We start from the raw sequence: 24,744 nt of genomic DNA, 5'->3' as shown, positions 1-24,744 counted from the left end.
TGCGAAGGGATGATGCCTTTTTATTAGCGCCCCTCTCAGAGCCTGGACCCTTGAGGTCTTACCTCCTCTTCGACACTGATTTTTTTTTTTTTATTGTTTCCCCCCCCCCCCCCCCCCTTCCTTTCTGACTTTTCTCCGGCCTCGCTGCCTTGTAAAATTGCCCAAAAGCGGGGTTGTGACCCCTTTTGATACCAGGCCGGAGGGCAGGAATCGTCCGCCGAAGGTGCAAGGATGTTGCTGGCAGCAGATGGGCGCAGTGCTACCAGCCCTCCCGTTTTTACCGTGGGTCTTGTAGGTCTCATCAGAGTTGATGGTGTTTTGTTTTGTTTTGGTTGGTTGGTTGGTTGGTTTTTTTTCTTAACCTTGCGGTTGCGCAGGAAGCTGGGCTTTCGTTTAGCAGCAGCTTTGAGATGCCAGGGTGGCAGGAAAAAAGCACGGAAATACGACTGGAACCTGGAGGCTAATAAAACCAGCCCCTCTTCGTTATGACCGTTTTCATTATAGATGTCCAAATGAAGGTTTTGGGGAGGGGGGGGTTAAGGTGGAGGTGCTCCGAGGGTGGGATTTTAAAGGGTTTGGGTTGCCGTGATGGAGGGATGACCCTGTTCTGCAGGGCTGGGAAGGTGCGAGGCGTGGGGAGCTTCACCCTGCTCATGCCTGGCGGGGAGCCGGCCATGCTGGTCGCTTTTAATTAAGAAAACTGGTGATAAGCAAGAGAGGGGATGGTATTTGAAGCAGTGTCGAGGCTGGCTGGCTGTGTCCGGGGGTGGTGCCGCGGGGTGGGGGCGAGAGGGTGCTGGCAGCATCCTTCCAGCTTGCCTCCAGGCTGCGCTCCCCGCGGAGCCTCCACCTTTCCCCGGACCACGCAGTGCATAAACGCCAAAGGAACGCGCGTCCCCTTTCAGAGGCTGTTACAGTAAATTGTTAGCAGGCGGCGGCGCAGCAGAAGAACTGTCGCCGTTGGCGGCTTTTTGTTAATCTGATCTGAAGGGTCCCCTCGTGAATGCATCTGGAGCGGTCCCCGCGCTCCCAGCGAATGCAAATTGCAGCCGGCGAGCTCCTGGGGCTTTTGTCAGGTCGGAGGGAGGCGAGGGAGGCTGATGCAGCAGAGATTTTTTTTTTTTTTTCTAAATTTTTTTTGTTTTTTTTTTTTTTTGTGCGTCTCCAACTGGGCGGCGCGCTCTCCGCTTTCGCAGCCGCGTCTCTTCGCTTTGTCCCCGTTTTCCCCTTCCCAAATGCACAGCGAGTAAGGACGGAGAAAGCCACCTTTGAAAGTGGCCAGGGATCTTCCACCAAAGCACGTTTCCCCCCAGAAAGTGCCTTTACTGTACGCTTTTTTGGGACAATGTCCATTTTTCCAGATAAATTGATTTTCCATTGGGAAAATTGAAATCTCGGTGATGGCTGGTTGCTTGGAAGGAGCTCAGCAGGTTGGCTATCTGATGGCTAAGCCAGGAGGAGTTGTCCTTGCTGGCCAAGGAGACCTGCTGGGAGGCAGGGGGGAGCCCCCCACCGAGCCCAAGCCCCCCCTTTGAAGGCAACTTGCCATGTTGTGTCCCACCTAAAGGGAGTTTGTGCAACCCGTGTGAGGCTTCCAGGAGCGGGGAGCTAGCTGGAATGCCCTTCTTGCGTTAGCTGAAATGGTATTTCCGGGGTGGGGGGGGGGAGAAAAAGAAATCTGTTCCATGGAAATTTAACTTTTTGGGAATTTCTGCTGAGATGGGGAAGCTGAGAGGTGGGGTTTTTTTCATTAAAAAAAAAATAATATATTTGAGTTTCAGTGGATTTCCATTTTCTAGCCAGCTCTCTGTGAGATACCGTTTCTGCAGGCAGCGTATGACTTTTTTTTCCCCTCAGGAAATTTTGTAATATCAATTTAATTTTGACTCTCACAACTGCATCTATTCCGCGGGGAGCCTACTCTACGGCCTCGCCAAGAAAAGTGTTTCCTCTTAGCGGCGAGTTCATTTTCCAGTTTAAAAACATCATTCAGTCATTCCTAATGAAAGATATAATCAACTTTCAGGCTTCGTGGCTTAGCTGAGCCCCTAATGGGGATGGGGAAGCCATTCCTGCAATAGCTCAGCCCTTATTTCCCGCGGCTGGCGTTGTTCGCGCCTCGCAAAGGACGGGTTTCACTGGGTGAAAACGGCACCCGGAGGGATTAGAGCAGGTCCACGCGGATGCAACTCCGGGAGTTGCTCCCCAGGGATGTGGTCTCGCATCCCGCCAGGATTCGCCCTCCTCCGTAATTGCGGTGATGCCGCGCTCTGCAAATTCTGCGGAAGCAGACGATAAAGAATTTGGCCCAGCTAGACTTAAAACCAAGAAAAAGAAAGGAGGGGGGTGGGAAAAAAAACCCCAACCAAACCCACAAAGCAGCAAAAGTGGAGTTTGTCTCCCAACTGATTGTATTTTCATGCCCACGCGTCTGCTCTGCATAAACGTTTTTGGTGCGCTGGGGGGAATAATCTCTTGTTGCAGGGACGTGCTGTGCGACAGAAAGGGTTGGGGTTATTCGGAGACAGGAATTTACGCCGGGGACACGGCACCAGGCGTCCCCTCCTGTGCCCGCATCTTCCTATCCGCCGCCAAAATAGCAAATAAAAATGCAAACAGCAGCGGGCAAATAAAATCAGGTGGGGATAAGGAAGAACAAGCAGGAGACCTGGAAGTCGCACCAGGGTCTGCGTGGCCATCTGGGACCGGGCTGCGTTGGGTAACCGCGGTTAGTTTTAAATAAGTTTGTGCAGGTCCAGATGGGACCTGATGGAGCTGGGTGGAAGTTAATCGGCTGAAAATTTACCCAGCCTTGTGGTGGAGGAGCTCCCGTGCTGGTGTGGGTGTAGGCAAGCCCTGGAAATGTCCAGGTTGGGCAAAAATCTCATCGACTTGAAAGGCAGAAAGCTCTGTCAGCATCCAGAAAATACTGATGGTTTCTGGAAAGGGTTGGGATGTTGGGGGGCTGCTCCTCCCGAGCATGTCCCCTGTTCGGGGTGGCTTTGTGTGCTTGGCAGATGGCTTGTCCCTCCATCAGGGTGTCGGAGGAGACCAGCTCGGTGCTCTTGAAGGACCGCGATGTGCCCAGATGTGCCAGGGGGAAGGGGCTGTAGGGGTGAACTCACCCCTTTGGCCAGGGCGGGATGCTCTCTCTCTGCAATGGGCTTTTAGGTTTCCTTCCCCCACCCGCCCGACCTGAAGAATGAAAATTTGAGAAATTGAGAAATGAACAGGAGCTCCAAACCTTCTTCCCTTCCCCGCCCCCCCCAAAAAAAGATGAGCCAACGGAAAAATTTAATTTAAATGTTTGGGTGCAAATTACCTGCCAATCCAAACGGAGAGGCCTTTTGAACCAGCGCTCGAGCTTTTCATTCCGAAAATGTTGAAGCATCTCGACCTGACAGTTCCAGGACTCACCCATAAAGCTTCTGAAGTGAAAAATTAATCCGAAGTAACCTCTTTTTCTGCTTTTCAAAAGCAGATTGGCTTTTGATGAATGCTTCTGCCTCCTCAATAGATCCCAGCCAGCCGAGCCCGGCTCTTCCCATTTGCCTGATCTGAATCCTCTGGGGCTGATCCGGGCGTCAGCGATGTCTCCGGATGCCTGGAGCTTTTCCGTCCATTCCTACCTCCTCTCCTTTTGCTGCCCCCGTCGGTCCATCCGTCCTTCTTGCAACACTCAAGTGTCTTTTCCCGCTGCCTTTTCATCCCTCTGAATCTACCTTATGGGATTAGGCGTGAAATGGAGGGTTGCAGTATATAATAGCGGGGCTGTAATTACCTTACGAGCACAGTGTAATTATACCGTGGTAAGGCTTTTGAATAACCTCCTCACCACCCACTAGTCCCTATAACTGGAATTCCTCTGCGTTTCGGCTGTAAGGCTACCTGCGTCTCCACAATTGTGGCTTTGGCTTCCTGGTCACCGTGGCTGTGTGTTGTTGGCGCTCGGCGGCACCACTGATTTTTGCGCTTACGCTCTAATTAATTTGCAGCTATGGAGGGAGCCGTGGAGCTGTAGGAGCGCGGTGGAAATTACAGGTGTGCAAAGCGTAGCGACGGCGTAGTCAGCCCGCGGTTGCTGGGTAATTGCACCCCTCGTGCTGTGAGCATCTAACCACGTTCGAGTCGCCGTGGGACCTCCCCTGGGTCCGTTGGCACGGGTTCGGGTGGGCAGACGGAGCCAAGGCGTAGCAGGTCCTAGAATCATAGAATGGTTTAGGGTTGGAAGGGAATGTAAAGACCATCTCGTTCCACCCCCTGCCCTGGGCAGGGACACCTCCCACCAGCCCAGGGTGCTCCAAGCCCCGTCCAACCTGGCCTTGAACCCCTCCAGGGATGGGGCAGCCACAGCTGCTCTGTTCCAGGGGCTCACCACCCTCACAGCAAAGGATTTCTTCTGCACATCTCATCTGAATCTCCCCTCTTCCAGTGTAAAACCATTCCCCCTCGTCCCGTGGCTCCCCTCCCTGACCCAGAGTCCCTCCCCAGCTTTCCTGGAGCCCCTTGAGGGACTGGAAGGGGCTGGAAGGTCTCCCCGGCGCCTTCTCTTCTCCAGGCTGAACCCCCCCAGCTCTCTCAGCCTGTCCTCCCAGCAGAGGGGCTCCAGCCCTCCCAGCATCTCCGGGGCCTCCTCTGGCCCCGCTCCAACACCTCCGTGTCCTTCTGCTGTTCGTGCCCCAGCGCTGGAGGCAGCACTGCGGGGGGGTCTCACAGAGCGGAGCAGAGGGGCAGAATCCCACCCCTCGCCCTGCTGGGGGTGCAGCCCAGGCTGCGGGGGGGTTCTGGGCTGCCAGCACATGTTGCTGGCTCATGTTGAGCTTCTCATCCACCAACACCCCCAAGTCCTTCTCCTCAGGGCTGCTCTCAGTCCATTCACCGCTTGGGATTGCCATGACCCAGGTGCAGGACCTTGCCCTTGGCCTGGTTGAACTTCATGAGTTCGGCACGAGCCCACCTCTCCGGCCTGTCCGCGTCCCTCCGACCAGGCACAGAGGCTGCGACACACCAGCTTTCCCAATCCATCTTTGGGCCCATCAGCCCAGTCTGGGCACGGCTTGGTGGCACCACTCAGCAAACTTCAAGTCTGGCTTGATGAGCGACCTTGAAGCTAATTGCTGACCCCCCTGGTGCATCTCCGTCCCCGCCTCCCCTACTCCATTAAAACGAGCAGAGCCATTTCCCTGCCTTTTTGCAGCTAGTGGAGATACACAGATGACGAGCGCTGTAACATAATGGATTTTTATTATTATTAAGCTCCCAGTGACTCTTTCCCTGTCAGTGTAATAGGGCTAATGAAATGTCCCCACCGCTCATGGGACATGGGAGGACAATTTGGTCGGGTTTTCTGTAGCGTTTTGGAAGAGGCGAAAACGCTGGTTGTTGTTATTTATGGTGGCTCTGGTTTTACTTAGTGCCGTGTTTATTGAGCCCGTCTCCCACTCGCAAATGCCGAATACAGTTCCCAGCGCCGTTCCCGGTGCCAGGGATCCTTCCTGCCGCCGCTGAGCCGCCTGTCAGTTGCCAGCTGGAATAGTGGTGGACTCCGGCTCAGGACAGTGGGCCAGGTTCCTCCCTGGTGTAACATCATTGACTTTAATTAAGCTACGCCAGGGAGAAATTTGGCCCGCTTCGTTTGCTAGCTGTGCGGCGATGCCAGTCAAAAGGCACGGCGGGTGCCAGCGAGGGCTTTGACAGCCCAATTTCAGCGTGGGACAAAAGTCCTTGGGTCTTTGTTTGGTGTGGGGCACCGGTGTCCGCTGATGGGGAGAGGAGGGAGAGTCCAACAACGTGCTCGTTGTAGGGCTTGGCATCCGTGGTTTTGTCTCCCTGTCCTCTTCCCAGACTGCCTGGAGGTGGACAGAAAAAGAACAAGAAGGGGGGAAAAAATGGGCGGTGGATCCTTAAATAATACGAGGGCTGTCTCTGGATTAAACCCAGTCTGCTTATTCTTGCAACTGGCATCAGAGATGTGTGCTTAGAAGCAAAGCCCGGTGGCAAAATTTACTCGGCGACAACACCGGGTTCGCCGCCGCATCCCCGTGCAGGGCGATTTCGGCAGAGCCCCCCCTCTCTCCTTAACCCGTCCCTTGTATGGTCTGGAGTACGGCAGCCCCAGCATCCCCCCGGCTCGGTGACAGTCACTCCCGCGGCATCACCTGGGCCACCACCCGCCGGGCAGGCGCTGGTCCCCTCCATCGTCCCCACCAGCGAGGGCCGGGCTGCGCATCCCCATCGCCTCCCCATCGCTGCCCGGCGGCGGCCGCTTCCCGGCGAGATAATTCGGTTGCCTGGTTCAAAGCGGAGTTAAATTTTCTGTGCTGGCAGATCTGGGGCAGAGTTTAAGGGTGTCTGTGTCTTCTCCCGCGCCGTCTGAAGCGTAGGCACATCCAAGGCTTTGCAGCCCTTGGCTTTTATCCGCCTCACCGCAGGCGTTTGTGAACCGCTCTCCTCTGAATCGGCTCTCCCGTTTTAATATTTCCTGGGGTGGCTTTCGCTCTCTAAATGCAGGCTCGTTTTTTTTTTTTCTTTAAAATACATATAAATAAGTCTAAATGCAACGAAGTTGAGGGTTTTAGTGCATACCCACCTTGGTCTGCTGGGAAGGGTGGTGCTGGGGTGGGATGGGGTTTGTGTCTGGATGGGATGGGGTTTGGTCCAGGCTGGGATGGAGTTTTGTGTCTGGGTGGGATGGGGCTTTGTTCCAGGGTGGGATGGGGTTTGTGCTGCAATGGGATGGGATTTGCTCTGGTTTGGGATGGGGTTTGCACTGAAGGGGGATGGGCTTTGTGCCAGGGTGGGATGGGGTTTGCTCCGGGCTGGGATTGGGGTTTGTGCCAGAGTGGGACGCGGTTTATGCCACAATGGGATGGGGTTTGTGCCGGGGTGGGATTGGGGTTTGCGCTGGGGTGGGACGCGGTTTGTTCCAGGGGGTTGACAGGGTTTGCTCCGGGGTGGGATGTGGTTTGCGCTGGGGTGGGATGGGGTTTGCTCCAGGGTGGGATTGGCGTTTGCACTGAGGTGGGACGCGGTTTGTTCCAGGGCGGGATGAGGTTTGTGCCAGGGTGGGATGGGGTTTGTTGCAGGGGGATTGGGGTTTGTGCCGGGGTGGGATGGGGTTGGTGCTGTTGGGCGCAGAGGGATGTGTCAGAGGCTCAGACGCGACACAGGGAGGTCTGCGTCTCCCACCACCTCCTCTGCAGGGCTCAAAGAGCTGCTTGGGGTCTCCTCCCCGGAGGCTGCGAGGTCCTTTTGTGCCCGCGTCCGCACGTCTCGGGTTATCTGAGGACATGGGGCGCAGAGAGCGGCAGGTTTGGTGACAGCAGGGACGCGCATGGAAAAGCTGTGGTGCAAACAGTTGGAAACTGATAACTCGCGGTGCCAGCTTTGCCAGGAGGGAAAGAAAAGAAGGTTAAAAAAAAAAAAAAAAAAAAGACCCAACCACAAAAAAACCCTGTAAATTCACTTTGGTTTGATATTCAAATAGTCCTTTCCGTGTGGCACGTGTGCTAATGTGTACGATGGTGTTATGGCATTATCAGAACAAAATATTCAGATGATTCCTAACAGAATTCTGTGTTTCACAAGCTACTTGGAAGTGTCGGCTTGGAAACAGAAGTGTGGCGTTAGGAGCCTGTTTCTCCCGGAGGGGAATAGCTGGCCCCGGGCTGGGTTTTGGAGATCTGGGTGACTTCTCCCAGCAGGCAGGGACTGGGATCGAAAAATCCCTACTGGAACAGGCCACAGTGCGAATCCCCCTCCCCAGGGCGGAAGGAGCTCCCTAAATAAGGATGAGGAGGAGCCCCCAGCTCCTTGGACCCCTTGGTCCCTCTTCCATACGCGCTGGGCGGCTGTGGAAAAGACGGAGAGGGATGTGCGAGGCTGTTTTGAGATGGCAGCTCTGCTTCTGCTCTGCCGATGGCACAGCTGGACCCGTGTCAGCATCCCAGGTTCCCAGCCCATCTCTCCCCTCCGCACCACCGGCTCCGTGCCTGGATTCCTTGGCTCAGACCCGGTTGAGGCTTCTTAGGCCTTCATTCCCACCGAAATGAGCAGCAAATCAATGCCGGGCCTAATAAAAGATGATTGGTAATTGCTAATAGGAGCGTGGGAGGGCAGCCCTGCCTCCCAGAGCCAAGATGAGTATGGATTTTCTCATGCCAGGGACTGTAAACTCTTCTGAATTCCCCAGGGAGCCCCGGATGCTTGTCTTCTCCCTTCGCCCTCGTCGTTCTGCTCCAAAAAAGAGCCTGGTAAAGGTGATTAGTGAGATTAATTAGCCGGCGGTGGCAGGGAGGGGCGTGAAGGAGTGAGCCGGGGGCAGGCTGCGTGGTGGGGGCAAAAAGCCCGCAAGATCATCTCCTCTGCTCCTGCCCTGGCCGGAGTTTGGTCCCCGACATGTGGAGGGGATAAATTAGGTCGGGGAGTTGGGGGAGCACAGCCTGGAAAAGCTCTCCCTGCCTCGGTGCTGGGCTTCAATTTCGGCTCCCGATAGCTGGAACGCCTTATTTATGGACTCGCACCTCCCCCAGCCCCGGTCCCATAGCCCCGCAGCCCCCCGCTGGCGAATACGTCAGCGCCGATAAACGCCCTCCTCCGCTCGGCATTCGGCTGCCGAACCCCCCGCCTGCCCTTCGTCTTCGGCGGCGCTGGGGGGGATGATGTATGAAATCCGAGGTGGTTTGAGTCATACCAGTTGCGTTCACCTTGCTAAGGACCAGCCCGTCATGGAAAAATCATAAACCTCCTTGTTCTGATGCCCGGCGAGGCTCTTGGACGGGTTTAGATCCTCTTCCAAGGAAAGCGGCGCTTTTGAGAGAGACCGGTTGCCAGCCCCGGCGTGGTAAATAATAATGAGAGCCGTGTCTGGAGGCTCCGAGGGTCCCGTTGCGCTACGCGTGGCACTGATGCTCGGGAAGGGACAATCCCTGACCCACGGTCCGTGAGGAGCAGGGGGTTGGCAGCCAGCGACCTGTCCCTTGTCACCCAGGAGAGGTGGCGCGGTCCTAGACGCCGCGGCTTGCCAGCTGCAGGGATGCTGACCGGGATGGGCTGCCGTTTTATCACCAGGAGAGGCAAAAACCTGCTGGGCTGCTGCTCGCCCCTCCACGTCTGGAGTCCATCGCTTGGACTTTGAATTTTTGTCGTGCCACAGCAGCATATCCTTGGGCCCAAGCCAGCTTTCAGGAGGTGTTTTCCTTGGAGTAAATGCATCCAGCATCAGTATCCAGGGATTGGTTTCTTGCCGGAGCCTTTTTGGGCAGCAGCTCGGGTGACGGCGCCCATCTCTGCTTGGCATCAGCCCTGCCCGGTGCCCCTCTCGCCCCCTTTGCCCCCCCTCCCTCGGGATGCTCTGCTTCCTCCCGCTCCGGGATGCTCTTCCCAAAGCCCCCTCCTCCTCCCCGCCATGCTGCATCCCCCCCACACAGCGCCCGGGCAAAAAGTCTTAAGGTGTGGGTGGTGGTGGTGGGGGGAGTTAACCACATTTATTGAACTGCGAAAAAGGTTGTTTTTATATCCCTTTATTGGAATATAAAGACGGCTTTTATAACCTTTTAAAGGGGCATAAAAGCAGCTCGGAGACTAGGAAGCTCGCTCCGGTTGAAGGCAGGCAAGAAGAGAGAAGGGAAGGGAGGGGAGCAAATATTTGCTGTGCTCCGAGGTCGGAAGTAACCGGGGCCGGGGGGGGGGGGGCGGTGGTGGATGGGACCCCCAGGTCCAAGCTGGTTGTGGTGTCGCCTGTCTGGGGAAGGTTTTGGAGCCCTCGCTGGCGGTAGCAGCCTTGGCTCTGGGCTGTGACACGTGTTCCTCCTCAAAGCCGGTTCCTCAGCCCTCTCTCGGGAGGGGTAGGTGTCGTGCTTAATGAGCTAACCTCTTTTATTTCATTTTTCTCCCCGGTCCTCTGTGAATAAATACTGCTTCAGCTTTGTTCCTCCCCGAACGAGGGAGGAGGGAGTCTGTAAAGGTCTGGCTTTGGGGCTGGAGGCAAAGTTTGCTCTGTAGAGTGCTCCAGCCTCTCCCGTGGCACCCAGCCTCTCCGCTGGGACTACGGGGCTCCGAGGTGGCCCGGCTCGCACACTCGGTGGCCCCGGCAGCGTCGGTTAATTTGGGATGCCTTAGCATCTGGGTTTGGCACACCGATGGACGGCACGTCCTCTCGTCCCCCCCTCCTCCCTGCAGCGTTTTGGGGCACGTACAGGGGTGTGCTGCAATCCCCCTCCTCCGTGGCACGGTGTTCCCTGCCTCCTTGCCCATCCCAGCGGGATGCGGTTGAAAAGCAGCATCTTCAAAGCCAGGAGGATGCTCCCTCCGCCTCTTCCAGGGCTCCCGGACGGTGGTCCAGAAGCATTTGGCGTTGCAGGTGGTTACACCTCGTGCCGGCACGCTCCTCCCAAGACGGAGACGGGTTTTCTCCATCTGGGGGGGGTGATGTGCCTTTTCCCTTTCCTCGTTCCCGCAGCGGTCGGTCTGACGCGACATTAAAAGAGGAAAGTGACCTTTACACCGGGCTGCAGCTCAGGGGAGGGCAGAGCTGAGCCCCCGTCTGCAGCAAGGCACACTTTGAACATGGATAGGTCACGAGCCTCCGTTATCCCCACGCCATCTCCCAAATAATAAGCTTCCCAAGATAATGCGGTCGGGCCGTAAAAAAGGATGGGAACTGGGAGCAGCTGCTTCTAATTTCGCTTCATGGGGAGGGAGGCGATGCTGAGAGCACCCCGCATCCTCTGCACATATTTTTCATCATTACAGGCAGAAATGCCAGAGTGGTGACAGATATTAATGCAGTTCACACCGGGAGAAAATCTTCTTTCCATCAGGCTCGATGTGCAGCAAGAGGGCAGTGCCATTTGCAACCCTAGGGAGGATATTGTTTGAAAGGTGATACGTTTGGGTTTTTTTTTGTTTTTTTTTACCCAGGAAGTTTTATTCCGAGACAAAAGTTGGGTTTGGGAAAGGGCACCTGAAACCGTTCTGCTGGGGGGGGTGTGTGTGCAGGATCGCTCCGTGCCGCGGACCTGGGTGTATTTGCAGCCACGCTGGGAATTAATTGGGATTTTGGCGTAACTCCGGTTACCCGCCACCGGCTCTGCGGTGGCTGTGTGTCACCGCGGGGGTGTCGTCATCCTGGGTGGCAGGTTTCGAGACCTGGGGTCCGTCGGCGATGCTGCAAGGTTTGCAGAGTTACTCTGCAGAGGGCCGCGCTTCCTTGCGCCCCTCGGCCTCCTTTTATTTGCTTATCCCACTAAATATTCATCAGTAACATTTAAGACAAAGGAAAGAGATAATTACAAGGGGAGAGTTTTTTTGCAGTATTAAAGGTTAACAGAATTCTTGGCATTTGTGCCTTGTCGATCTCCATGTAATTATGCTCATTTCCCAGAATTCAGAGGCGACTGTGCCTGTTAACGCTCAAAGATGGTACCCCGGGAATTAAATTTATGAGATCATTTCTCAAAATCTTCAGATTCAGACCCAGCATCTCGCTTAATGGCAGGGCTATTATTAATATTATTCTTGGACGCGTAGCGCCGCGAGGGTCAGAGGACCAGTGGCAAAACTCAAATTGATCCAGGCAGACAGCAGCGCGCCTGGCTTTTCTTCCCAAGGAGCCATTTGGCAACCTCGGCACCTTGGGAAAATGAGCCTCAAAGTTGGCCAAAAAATGGGTCCAGCAAAGGTGTTTGTTTTTTTTGTGGCACATCTTGAAGAAAAGCCCCTTTTTTTTGGCTGGGGTTGCTGGTAGGGGGTGGGAAAGCAAAGCTTTGCGTCTCCCCCCCGGCTCCACTCTGTGGTTTTGAAGGTGTGTGATCCAGGTCCAAAGGCAGCTGTGGGGAAAAGGCAAATCAGTGCCTCCAGGAGAGTGTGATTGTCAAAGATGCCGAACACCTGGCAGTGGGCTGGGGTTTCACCGAGAGCTGCTGAGCGTTGCTCGGTGGTTTCCAAAGAGGTGTTTTGCAGGGCCTCTGCTCCTTGATATCTGCTTTTTGTGTGAACATCGTGGTCTAAATCAAGATATCTGCTCCTCTCCCGGCGCTTGCGCCACCTGGTCTGCGTGGACCCAAGAGGCTTTCTGGTAGGAAAGGGCTTGGCTGGGGAAAATGAGGTGGAGGGGGGTGAATGTGGCGATGGGCCAGCATCAAGCAGGGACGTTTACCTTCTCCGTGGGGTTTGGGATGTGCGCGTTGGTATCCAGACGGGCCGGGGAAGGCTTGGCGCGTCCGATTTGGGGCCATCCCAGGAGAAGGCAACTCTTGGAGCGGCTCCTCCAAAGGTTTGTCCAGCGCAGAGCTTGGCAGTTCCCCCAAACTGTGGGCAGAAGTTGTGGGGGGAGAAGCTCGTGTTTCCACATTTAATTTATCCGTTCTGGGGCCCCCAAATATTGGCGGTGGGGCCCGAGGCGTGGCTGCCTTCGTTTTTCAGCCTATTCAGCTTTTTCGCTCTTCCCGTGTGCACTTACTCCCGTTAAAAGGCAGAGCGGATTGAGTTGTGGAGCGCTGGGTTAATGTCATATGCTTATAAAACGCTATTAGATGGCTAATGGCACGGTTTTATCCGATGTCGTCAGCCGTCCCTGGCACCTGACTCAGGCTGATCAAACTCCGCTGTGCATGCGGAGCCCAGCGTATGGGATTGTCTTTTTTGTGGCGTTAATATAGCGGCGTGACCGCACAACAATGCAACGAGAACCGGATTCGTGTTAAAACCAATATTAATTTGTACCAAGAATCAATCCCAGTTCATAACTTTCCCTGTGCCAGCGTGGCTCGGTGTCTCCTCGGTAGGTTTTGTTTTGTTTTTTTAACTGCCTGTGTAGATGATTAACGTTAAGGCTGGACATAGGGAGGTGTCGCTTCATAAATAGGCATGTTGTGTTGGCTGGGGTGTTGGAAGAGGCTCAGACACTGAGAAGCGTGGGAGAAAGGAGTAATCCCAAAGGAAAAGATGGGCCTTGGGGACTACTCTGCATCCCTCCAAGCTCCAGTGCTGCTGGGACCCATGTTTTGGAGAAAAGAAGGCTCCGAGGAGACCTTATAGTGGCCTACCGGTATCTCAAGGGGGCCTGCAAGAAAGCTGGGGAGGGACTTTTTAGGATGGCGGGTAATGGTAGGACTAGAGGGAATGGATCAAAACTAGAGATGGGACAATTCAGACTGGACGTTAGGAAGAAGTTCTTCACCATGAGGGTGGTGAGACACTGGAACAGGTTGCCCAGAGAGGCGGTGGAAGCCCCATCCCTGGAAGTTTTTAAGGCCAGGCTGGACAGGGCTCTGAGCAACCTGATCTAGTGGGAGATGTCCCTGTCCGGGGCAGGGGGGTTGGAACTAGATGATCTTTAAGGTCCCTTCCAACCCAAACCATTCTATGATTCTGTGATCTGCAAGGTACATCAGAGCATCCTCAAGGATGCTGGCGTGTATCTCTGCGTATATAAGGGATGGCAGCGCTATGTGGGGTATTTTGGCAGCTTGTGACGAGCCTTTCCTCTTCGTCAAGCGGTACCTTCTGGGTTACCTCTTGAGATGTTGCAGGGTGGTCAATCCTTTGCTGGCTTTGGCTTGGGATAAGCTTTTGCAACCTCTTGCAACCTCCGGCCCCAGAGCTGCAGGAAGGACCAGGCAACTCCACCAGGGCTGCCCTGGTAGGAGTCAACTCGTGCTGGAAAATCCTCAGCCCAGAGTGACAAACCCAAACCCAGCAGTTTTTTTTAAAGGCCAAAGAAAATGTTCTTCCTTTTTTTTTTATGGCGAAGCACCCGGTGCAAAGAGGAGGCAGCAGGGCAGCGGCTCCCGGCGTGGCTTTAGGGGAAGGCTCCCGAAAGGACACTTCATGTGAATTTAATAGGACGGTTACTGTAAGTTTTATATAAATGCCGGTTAAATATTAACGGCATCTTTAGCGGCGGGGATTAATGGGGTCTCCGGCGTTGTTTTTAAACACCATGAAGAAGGTGCTGGTGGTCGCTGCCTGCCTTCAGTATAAGGGCCGCGTGCCCACGAGGATGCTTCTCGCATTCAGAAAAGTGGCCTAGAAAAGTCCCCGATCGGGCAGTTTCTCCAGCTCGGCCCAGGAATGCCTTTTGGGGCGAGAAGGGCTCAAAACAGCTCCAGCCAAGTAAGGCTCTCAATCATTGTTTTTTAATTGGGGCCACCATTAATGAGGGGATGAATGAGTCAGCGCCCGCGTCCTTTGTGTGCGCGGTGAATGGTTGTAGGCATCGAGGGCTCAGTAGTTAAAAAAGCTCCCCCAGCCTGGTGTGTCATTCACCTGACTAATGCCAAGAAAATTAAGCACTGGGGTTTTTTTTGCAGCTCTGGGCTTATTGGAGAATAATGTGGCATGCGATAGCAGGAATGGGCTTACGAAACCGTGTTTTCGTTGGCAAGGAAGGAAAACGGCTCGAGCATAAATGATGTTTCTGATCATATTTGGCAATTTCAGATTAGAAAATTCAGATTTGCCGCCCATCAGCTTCGTGAAAAGGAAAAGAAAAAGAATTAAAATAAAAAAATCTGTGCAAATTGCCTTGCTATGACCTACTTATTGAAAGTCGTGGGGGGTTTTTTGGGTTGTTTTGGTTTTGGTTTTTTTTTTCCTCCAGAAGTGAAATCTTTCAGTGCGGGGAGGCGTAGTGTTGTATGTCTATAGGTTTGCAGGCAGGTACATAGGCACGGGTTGTATGGGAGGATCTGCCAACCGTCCCTGCAAGCAGCTACGAGCAAAGTAGATGCTAGAATAGTGCTAGATATTTCTGAGAAAGGCAAAAAAAAAAAAAAAAAGGCAGCAAGCACGTTGTTTTACTTGATAGAGGGACCTTAAGTGCAATTTTGCATCTGGTTATCAGCCAGTGGGACCACTTAAATCTGCCGATGAGGTGCTCGGGCTTGGGTTTGTTCAAAAAGCCTGAGTTCTGGGGCAGCGTTTGCTGGAAGGTTCCCAGGTGCTGCAGAAGGAGCCGGGGTCCCTCACAGCAGGCAGTGGGAAACGCTGGCATGGTTCCTCCCTGGGGGTATTTTTTGGGGACCGATTTGCTTAAAATCTTAAAATGAAAGCCCCAGCTGGCCGCAGGGATGGTTGATGGTGAAGGGCAGGAAGACGTTTAACGGGAGTCGCTGTGAACTGGCGCGGACGCCTTTCTCCCCGTCTGATCACTTTCTCGAAAATTGAGTAAATATCTGCTGAAAAGGGTTTTCCCTGGCCGACGAAGTTTGCAGTCGCTGCCCCCAGTTCCGCCTGCGAGCCTCCCCCTCCCCAGCCATCATCTCTCCCGTGGAGATGCTCCTCTGCAAAAGCAAAGCCGCGGCATCTTGCTCCTTCTCACCCTTTCCCCGTCCCTGGTTTTTCGGCATCCTCCAAACCAGTCGCCATCTCCCCAGGGGGAAATCCATCCCCTTCCCAGTCCAGAGCGATGCCAGCTTGTGGATTCCCCTGCTTTTGCTGCCCTGTTTGTGGTCTCTGCCAGGAGAGGGGAGCCTTTAGCCTTGCTGAGAAGGAGGAGGTTGAGGAGATAGATGCAGAGATAAATATATACTTAAAAGTGTGGCTGGGCTTTGCTCGTTCTGTTTGTCTCCTGCCTGTTGCTCGCAACAGAAAAAAGAAAAAAAAATATAAAAAATAATACTTTTATCTAAGTAGGAAGAAAGGGGAGAAGCTGAAAGCAAGAGGCTGCGTTGCGTGCTGGGGTAGGTGCTGCTTCGCGAGCGGCGTAGCCCGTGTACGGCAGGCTCTGCTGCTGCCGTGGTCAAAAAACCACCGAAGGAAAAAAGGACTCTCTCATCCCCAGAGGAGGCTACAAAGCTCTCTTTCTCTTGCTGCTGAACCTCCACAGCTGGACTCGGTTGCTGGCTCCTCCGCTGCTTGGAGCGACTGAATTATTTAAAGGAATCTTGATTTCGTTTTCTCTTTGCTGTTTTCACGCGCTGTGTTTATTGTCTGTGGATATTTTTATAGTCTGAGGCAATTACAGCTGTCAGAAGAGAGACGAGCTGTGACAGGCTGATTTATATGTACGTTGTATGGATGCGAGAGAGGGAGAGATGGGGAGATAGACCCGGGGTTCTGCGGGGCTTTAGTATGCAGGAGCTGGCGGTACCGGATTGAAATTCCTTGGGATTTTCCAACAAGGCTGATGGTCTCTTTAACAGTGGGCCAAATTCAGCCCTTGCAAGGGCTGAAGGTGCTCGGCGGGTCACGTTCTGCCCCAACCTCGCGTGCTTTGATGGTAGGCAGGTGCATTCTCTCGTGATTTAAGATGCTCCTGGCAATCTGGGCTGTGTTAAAAGGTTAACTGGCTGTGGTTATTGGAATCCCTTTGGTTTTGCTGACACAGGAGATGGTCTCTGCCCGTCCGAAGGAGCGGCCTCGCAAGAGAGAGGCAGCTCTTGCGTGATGAGCCTGGCGATGGCGTGTAGGTCCTGCACGGGAGGCTGTTCCTCGGCAGTGAATGGGTCGCACAGCGGGGTCCCCATCTCGCTGTGGGGGGGTGGGTTTGGATGCCACAGCGCTCAGCAAAAGCAGCCTCTTATATTCTTCGCTCACTCGTGCACCCCAGCGCGATGCCGCGACTCTATACAAGGAGTTTCACCCTACCGCCGATGGGCTGGCTGGTTGCATTTAGGTTTCAGAGACCCCTCCCGTGTAATTAGTGGGCCCAAAGAGTCTCTCGGAGGCAGGGGTTTACCCCTCCCCTGCCAGACCGGCCGGGAGCAGAGTGAGCTGCAGTGATTCAAGTCCTCCTGCCAAGAGCTGGGGAAAGCTGCCGTCTCCTCGGGGGAAAAGTAGGACTCGAGGCAGCACGTCCCACCAGCGCTAAATTCAAGGAGCAAGAGAGCCTTCAGAAGAGGAAGAAGCAGAGAGACTTGCAAAGCAATCCCCTTCTCATATGACCTATCAGCACGCACAATAATAATAAAGCTTTATTTGATTGAGTGTTTCCTCTGCCCGGCACAGCTCATAATGTTTTAGAGATTAAATAGCACAGTTAGTGAATTAAGCAGTAGTTTACAGGGGATTCGGAGACTCCAGGGATTAGTAACGGGCTATGGATCCTTTCACATCTAGGTCACCAGTTTGAATCCAGCTCAGGTTGGCAGCGATTTCGAGAAAAAGAAAAAAAAAAAAAAAAAAAAAAAATTGGTGCCGTGTAATAGCTACAGAGCAGGCGGTGGGGAATGGAGGGAGGGAGGACTTTTGGATAAGGTCCCACGTCGTGGAGAAGTCATTGGGGACAGCAGGTGGGGGAGGCCTGGTTTCCCCTAATTCTGGGCTGCCACAGCTCTGGGGGGGCTTCCAGGGGCGCAGCCCCCTGCCCGAAAGCTGTGGTTTGGCTGCTCGTTCCGCACTTGTTCAGTGGCTCCAGGACTTTGTGCTCCGAGGATGGCTCCCCGGAACCTTTTACCAGCATGAAGCTGTGCCTGGAAATATTAATGTGTTTAGCCGCTAGCGGAGGGAAGGAGGAATTACTAGGCATAAGCAAATGCGATATTTGTTAAATTATGAGCTGATAAAAAGTACGCGGGGACTGTGCTCGTGGCTGGGGAGGAATTCGCCACTTAAGCTCATGCTGCGCGTCTGTGAGGTGCAGAGGATGCTGCTGCCTCTTCTTGTCACCTGTGTGTGTGTGGGGAGAATTGTCCCGTGCCTCAGTTTCCCCTCCTGCGTAGCGGCTTCGCAGGATGGTGCGGGGGTAGAGGAGGGAAAATGTTAGAGGTAGTGCGGTGCTGGGCTCAGGTAAGCACGCCGGGGAAGCGAGGGGAAAGGCAGGGAGGGGCGGGGGGGGGTCCTGCCGTGCCGTCCCCCGAGGAGCGTGGTGCGGCGGGGGTTAAAGTGGGTGTCCTTCGCCCGGGCTGGCGTGTGAAGTGTGCGCCGCCGCCCCGCTCCCCGCCTGCTTCTCTCTCTCTCTGTCTCTGCGTGTGTGTGTTGCGGGTTGCTGGGGCAGGGAGAGGGGGGGTGTGGGGTGTTGTATGTGCGGGAAGGCGAAGTGCCGGTCAGTGATGGAGCCGCTGCCATGACAACCCCGGGAAGTCAGCCTGCGCGCCGCCCGGGGATGCTGCCGGCCAGCCGCGCCGGCGGGGCTGGGATGCTGCCGCCGCCTCCCCCGCTCCCCCGACACCCCTCCGCCCGCCGCTGAGGGCTGCTGGGGGGGCTCCGGCACCCCTCCATCCCGCCAACGGTCCTGCCTTCGGACAATCCCCCCCCATCCTGCATCCCGGCATCCTGGACCAGCCCGCCTTTGGGACCCGGCAGCGGGGCTGGCGGAGAGGAACTGCTGGGCACCTGGGAGGCCTTCGCCCGCCGTGCCTTTTTTGCTTCTAGCTCGCCTCGGGGGTGTTGTTGTTTTTTGTTTTTTTGGTTTTTTTTTGGGGGGGGGTTTCACTGTTTTGGTGTTGTTTTTTTTTTTTTTTTTTATTTTTTTTTTTGGACTGCCCCCGCTCCGCGCTGCGAACTCGGGCCAAGTGTGGGGGAGCGGGGCGCAGCCGGGCGGCTCCCCCGGCGCCTCCTCGCCCAAGTGAGCCTCGGACTACTTCCCGGGAAGAGCCGGCTCGCCCAGCGTCCAGCACCTTTGCCACTTCTCCTCCTCCTCTTCCTCCTCCCCCCCGGCCCTCCCGTCCTCCTCCCTCACCCAAGGATACTGGGGACTCCCTCCGGATGCCGCTCGGCAGGCTCAGCGCTCGCAGGCTGCCTTGCCGGGGGCTCTCCTGATCTCCGTGGAGCTCCGCATCGCTCGCCCCGGTGGTTTTGCTCCCCACCATCCCCGCACACACGCACCCCTTCCCTCCTCTTCCCCCCCACCCCCACCCCCCTTTTCGCTCCTGGTGGCCTTGTCGGGTGTGTTTTTTGCCTGTTGGAAAAGTCCCTGCTGGCCAGGATGGGGGTCGGTGGGTGCTTAGCCCTGCCCTGGAGGTGCCTAGTCGTCCTCTGTCTCAGGCTGCTCTTCCTTGTGCCCGCAGGAGTGCCCGTGCGCAGCGGAGATGCCACCTTCCCCAAAGCTATGGACAACGTGACTGTGCGGCAAGGGGAGAGTGCCACGCTCAGGTAGGAACAGCTGGATTTCTGCTTTGCGGGGGGCGCTGGCGGGGTCCCGCTGCACGGAGAGGGCGGCCGGTGTCTTTGGAGCCGTGACTCAGTTTCCCCACGGGGGGATGCGATGGCGGTGCAGCAAGCCGAGAGGGAGATGCGGGTGCCAGGGGGACCGCGCTTTGGCTCAGCTCCCCCCCTAGCTGTCTCGGGGAAAGTTGCTGGGGGATGAAAAAGGGGGAGTGCGATTCCCTCTTGGCCCCCTGCCCTTACACCCCTGCGTGGGGTGGGGGGTCTCGGCTCCTGCTGTCAGTAGTCGTGGCTCGGGCACTTTGGCTGCGTTCGGTGGGGGTAAAAACCGCTCTGCTCCCGGGGGTGTAGCACCGGGGATGCCTTCATGTGTGTCAAACCTGGGGAGAGGGGGAGTTGTTGACCCCCCAGGTGGGGTTTTGCGCCTTTTTCCCATGTCCGGACCTGCTGGGATGAAAGGGGGTGCAGGATGGAGCTGGCTCCTGGCAGGGGGATGCTGCACTCTTTAAAAATCCTCTTTCTCCTTAAAAATTCCCTTGCTCTGGAGGTTGCTGTTCTCTGCCAGCGTTAACTCTTTTGGGTTGGGGGTGGGGGGGGGGGGAAATGTGGGGCTGGGCGTTGCATTGGGGTGCTGCCGCCTGCAGCAGCAGCAATCTGAGGGGTGCCGAGGAAACGGTAATTTTTTCGTCGGCGTAACTTCTGGGGCATCTTACGCCCAGATAGCCGTCCCTGTCCTCGCGGCAGATGGGCGCAGTCATCCCAGGGGATGTTTGATAGGGACGCGAAAAATTAGAAAAAGGCAGGTTTTTAATTGCGGCGCTGGGAAGCGGCGCTCGCAACTCCGACGTGCTCGGGAGTGACTTTCCTTGCGTAGGTGACACTTAACATCTGCGGGGGCCAGCTGGGCGTGTGCGCTGCGAGCCGCACTCCTGATTTACGCCAGCGAGTGGAGCAGGGCCAAGCCAGGGCCAAAAAAAAAAAACCACCTAAGGAGGAATTTTCAGCCAGGTTTCTTTTCAAACGGTGGGAAGATTTAACCCATGGGCTGGGTTTGGCCCCTGGAAATGTGAATCCCTTCCCTTATGTATTTCCTGCAACTCAGCTGATGGCTTCTTGTTGTCCCCCGCCACCAGCCCTTGCGTGTCCCCAGGAGCTGCGTTGTGGCCATTCCTTGGGATTTTCCTTGGAAATGGATGGCCGTGGGTGGAGGACGGGGTGTCTGGCTTAGGGATTTGCCCCGCTGAATTGGCTAAAAAAATTATAAAAGTATCTCCTTTCCTCTTCTGAATCATTGCGCTCTCCCAAGCGCCCCGAGTCCTACAGATCTTGCCATGGGGGTATCAAAAAGGGAGGGATTTGGGTTACCGGAGGTCTGGGCAGTAAAATGCGTAGGAGGGTGGCAGCAGCAGGGTGGTACAGGCACGGGTGCTCTGCAAACTTACTGGAAGGAGGTGAATCGCTCACTGCCGTAGCGGGGGCCCGCAAAGGGTTTTTGGCACAGGGGTTTCTGGCAGGGATTGTGCCCGTGAACCAGCCCGGGTGCCGGTGGAGAACAAAGGAAGGCTGGGGTGAGTCAGCAGGAGGGATGCTTGTGACGCCTGGTGGGGAAGGGGGGGACAGATCCTCCCTGGGGAGGGAGGGCAGCGGCTCGTCATCGCATCCCAGTTCAGCTGGGGAGCTGCTCTGGTGGCAAGGGGTGTCCTTGTCCCTTGGCAGGCACCTCGTCGATAGAAGGGTGTCCTGGGAGAGAAGCATGTGGGCTTTGAGGCGTGCGAACTGTACGGATGATATTCCCGCTGTGCGGATGATATTCCCGCTGTCCTGCCCCTAGAGTGGGCATTGCTCTTGGAAATGAACGGCTTGTTGCTGCTGCCGGCTTGGCGCACTGGTTCAGTAGCCGGAGAGGTGGAGGACTGTGTTTTGCGCTGGGATTTTGGGGCGTTTTCCTTCCGGTTTGGGGTGGGAGCGGTTAGTCCGGCAGGCAGCGGTGTACAATTACTGCGTCCCCCAATAGGTCCCAGTCCCTGCAGCCATAAGGTCTTCCCTTTTCCCGCTTACTTCCATGCGAGGTGGGAGGACGGGGAGTTGCAGCTGAGGATTTGGAAGGGAGGAGATGTTTCTAGAGGTTCCCTCCTTGGTTTTTCACAGACGATGGAAGCTAAACGGGAGTTTAGCAGCAGAAGTTGCCGCTTCTCTGAAGCGCTCGGAAAGTCCTGTCTGCCCCCGAGGGATGGGGGCTTGGCTATTGGAAATAGGTTATTTCGGTTGGAGTGATGGGGTGCTGAGGACCCCGAGCTGCTGTCGAGCCAAGGAGGCTCTTTTCAGCTCCGTCCCCGTGCAGATAATTCTGCGGCGGTTAAAGGAGCTGGATTGATGGCCATGAGGAGGCTCCCCCATTGTAAAATGGGGCTTTGCTCCGTGTAAACCTGGCTACCGTAAACGTACCATTAGGACCAGAGTCACCAGAGATGTTCAGGTATTTCCTTCGGTTTCCTGATGTCTGATGGAGGGTCCAGTCACGTGTCTTGCTTCCATACCAGCACTTCAGGTCACTGTATTAAATTTAAATCTAGGTTTAGAGCTTGGGATAGAGCTACCGTGTGGGACGGGAGGGGCAGGATTTACTCCTGGCAGCAGCAAAACCTGCAGGAATAGGAAAAGGGTTGGTGGGTGTTGGGTCCTGCAGCTTGGCGTTTTTATTGATGGTCCCCGAGCTGGGGCTGCTCCTGCTCTTGGGGCAGGGCTTGTGCGAAGGTCAGAGCTGGCTGTCTTTCTGGATCTCATAAGGCCACATGGTGAGGATGATGCTGGTTTCCATCCCCTCCCACCACGTCCTCACCAGAAGCAAGTGGTTCACCCTGGAGAAGACCCGTCCTGAGCTTCCATCCGGCCCTTGAACCCAGCCCAGGCGCTGCTGAGACCTTTGGAGCAGTTCTCTCAGCACCAAAACAAACGCCTTGATTATGATTTCGCTTTAATTGGCAGCAGTCAGCGCTTTCCGCGGCAAGGCTCTGCCGATCCCATCAGCGATACGCAGGCTCTTGCGTGGTACCCCCCCACCCCCCGCCCCGAATTCCCGGGGGGCCCCGGGCAGATGGGGGGAGCAGGATCTGGCTGTGGGGCGAGGACTGTTTCTTCACGGGCTCCTCTGTACATCTCTGGTTTCCTTGTCAGGGTGATGCAATCCCTTAATTTTTTTCCCCTTTTGATTATAGCGCTAAAAGTCAAATCTGAGTTAAACAGGAGTCAAAGCTTTTTTTGCTTTTTAACCCCGACGTTTCCCGCTGTTTCCACCCGGGCTTTGAGAAGGGCTGTGCACTTTGCCGCTGAGGTGGCAAAAGCCTGTTTGGCAAATTGATTTTTTTTTTTGTTTTTTTTTTTGTTTTTTTTTTGCCCCTGTTGTGCTCTCGAAATAATTTTTGGAGAAGTGATAACTTGGCCGCGAAACAAAACAAAATCAAGCGTGTTTGTTTGGCGGATGCAAACAGAAAGCGCTTGTTTGCTAAGCAGAAGAGGGTGTTTCTCAGGAATGGGTCGGTTTTCTGTGACTCTTTGCTTCCCTGTCTTTCTCCCCTTTATCCACGGGAATTTGCCTTTTTGCGTTCTTAGCGTGTAATATGAAAAATAGGGCCGGTCTCTGATGGTGGTGCGTTCCAGCCTGCTGTTTTTGCTCGGGTCCTGGGGGAGGCTGTGTGTGTCCCCCCTCCCTGTGCTGAGGCAGGGCTGCTCCTGCCGGGGCTTGAGTGATGACCGTTCTCCGCTGAGGTTTTGGGCGGCTGCCGTTGTGGTTTGCAGTCGATGAGCGCAGAGAGCCTGCCAAGGGGGCAGGGGAACCCGCTTTGGGCTCTCTGTCCCCAGAAAAGTGGCTTTCACCATCCCCGTGGCCTCAGGGCTGAGCGATGTGGGGCCCAGCGTGGGGCTCAGCTGCTGGTGCAACCAGGAAAGCAAGACAGGGCAGAGCTTGTTTGCGAAAGGGTCCGGCCGTGATTGCTAAATCTCCTTTTGTAGCTGCGCAGTGTTTAGGAGCTGCCGTAACCCCAACCAGCTCGTCCAGCCCTTTCCCGCACGCCGGCAGCCCCGAGGACACGCTGGGCAGTGTGCCGCTCATCCCAGCGCTCCCATCTCCTGCCCAACTGCCTCCGTCCTTGCACAACCACCCAACTCCTCCTTACACCTCCTCTCCCTCCCCGGGGCCCGGCCCTGTGGCACCCTGCTCCCGTGACGTATTGTAGAATCATAAAATATTTCGGGTTGGGAGGGACCTTAAAGATCATCCAGTGCCACCCCCTGCCCTGGGCAGGGACACCTCCCACCAGCCCAGGTTGCTCCAAGCCCCGTCCAACCTGGCCTTGAACCCCTCCAGGGATGGGGCAGCCACAGTTTCTCTGGGCAACCTGGGCCGGGGGCTCCCCACCCTCACACCAAATAATTTCTTCCCAATATCTCATCTCAATCTCCCCCCTTTCAGTTTGAAACCATTCACCCTCCTCCCATCATGACACTCTCCAAGCCCAGCACCCAGCGTTTTTCATCCTGCTATAATTATTTATTTCGGAGTCTCACCCGGCAGCGACTGAAGCTCCTGGTTGCTTCCCTGCCCGCTTCCCAAGCCTAAACCAGGGGGATATACCTTGGGTTTGCAGGACGGGGAGGCCAAGGTGTAATTATTTTCCTTTCCTTTGTTACTGTGCGGTGATGGACATCTGAGGGCTTGGGCTCGGGTGGGACGAGCCCTCAGTGGTCCTGTGGGCGAGGTTGGAGCTGAGCTGCCGACTCAGATATTAACAACCCAAGTTTATTCTCTGGACTCCTTTCAGTATCCAGCATGCTCACCTTCCCCTTCAAACCTCTCTTTTTGTTCCGGAGGGTTAGGGAATAGCTTCAGGGCTGTGGTGACCCCTCTTCTATTAAGGTGAAGAAGGGGGAGAGCATCTTCTCCTGCATCCGTGCCCTTACTTGGGAAATTGATGCGAATGTGAGCCGTACTGAGGGTTAGGACTTGAGTTTCTATTCCCATCGGTGCACAGTTTCACTTCACCCCTGCCTCTCTCCTCCTCCCATCGTTGCTGGGTCTTTCTTTCTGGCCAGAGTTTTCTTTCCGCGTTCTCGGAGATGCTCCTCCATCAGAGGGGCTGCAGAAGCCCCGAGTGGTGCCCACGTGCGATGCTCGCGGCTGTTTGTAGCTTTGCGAGTCGATTGCTTTGCTTGCGACGGCATGTTTTTGAAAAGAGGAGTTTATTGCCGAAGTGACATGTCAGCAAATCTTCGCCACCTCTCTCCCATCTCGGAGATGGAATCAGCTTAAAGTGGGGAAAAAAATTGTCGTATGCATGGATTATTTTTTTTTTATATTTTTTTTTTTCCCTGAGTACAATTTCCATCTGAGATGAGACAAGCTCCTGATTGCTCTGCCAGAGGAGGGTTTCCCTTTATAGCTCTCCTGCTAGAGCTGCTGCTGCCTCTGGTTCACTGGAGCTGTCTGGGTTGGGGTCTCCTGGGGGGCAAACGTGCTTTTCTGGAACTGTCACCTCCGTCGTAGGGTTAAGCATCTCCGGTCTAGCAGCTCTGGAAGGATTTAAGTCAAACAGACTTGTACTCAGCTCCTCTGGGCTGGGAAGGGCTGATGGGGAGGAAGAAAGGTGAAGAGGAAGGCAGGTGGTAGAGCTGGCCAGTGGAGGGTGGCATTTCTAACAGTTA

The 24,744-nt window shown here is 55.2% G+C and overlaps 1 protein-coding gene across 4 annotated transcripts in view; it reads left to right on the top strand.

Moving 5' to 3' along the window:
- Window positions 1-24,744, top strand: part of LOC128918595 (protein CEPU-1) — a 363,129-nt gene that overhangs the window by 200,902 nt on the left and 137,483 nt on the right. For 3 of the 4 annotated variants that reach the window (XM_054223011.1, XM_054223009.1, XM_054223013.1), the window contains exon 1: window positions 18,869-19,035. In XM_054223011.1, coding sequence (XP_054078986.1) covers window positions 18,869-19,035 — 167 coding nt within the window. Of the gene's footprint in view, window positions 1-18,868; window positions 19,036-24,744 lie in introns of those variants that run through there. The other variant, XM_054223010.1, reaches the window with a different exon arrangement.

The sequence above is a fragment of the Rissa tridactyla genome, chromosome 17, assembly GCF_028500815.1.
Source record: "Rissa tridactyla isolate bRisTri1 chromosome 17, bRisTri1.patW.cur.20221130, whole genome shotgun sequence".
In the NCBI taxonomy this organism is placed as follows: Eukaryota; Metazoa; Chordata; class Aves; order Charadriiformes; family Laridae; genus Rissa; species Rissa tridactyla.
The sequence above is the reverse complement of the archived record's forward strand: the minus strand, read 5'-3'. Positions and strand labels throughout refer to the sequence as shown.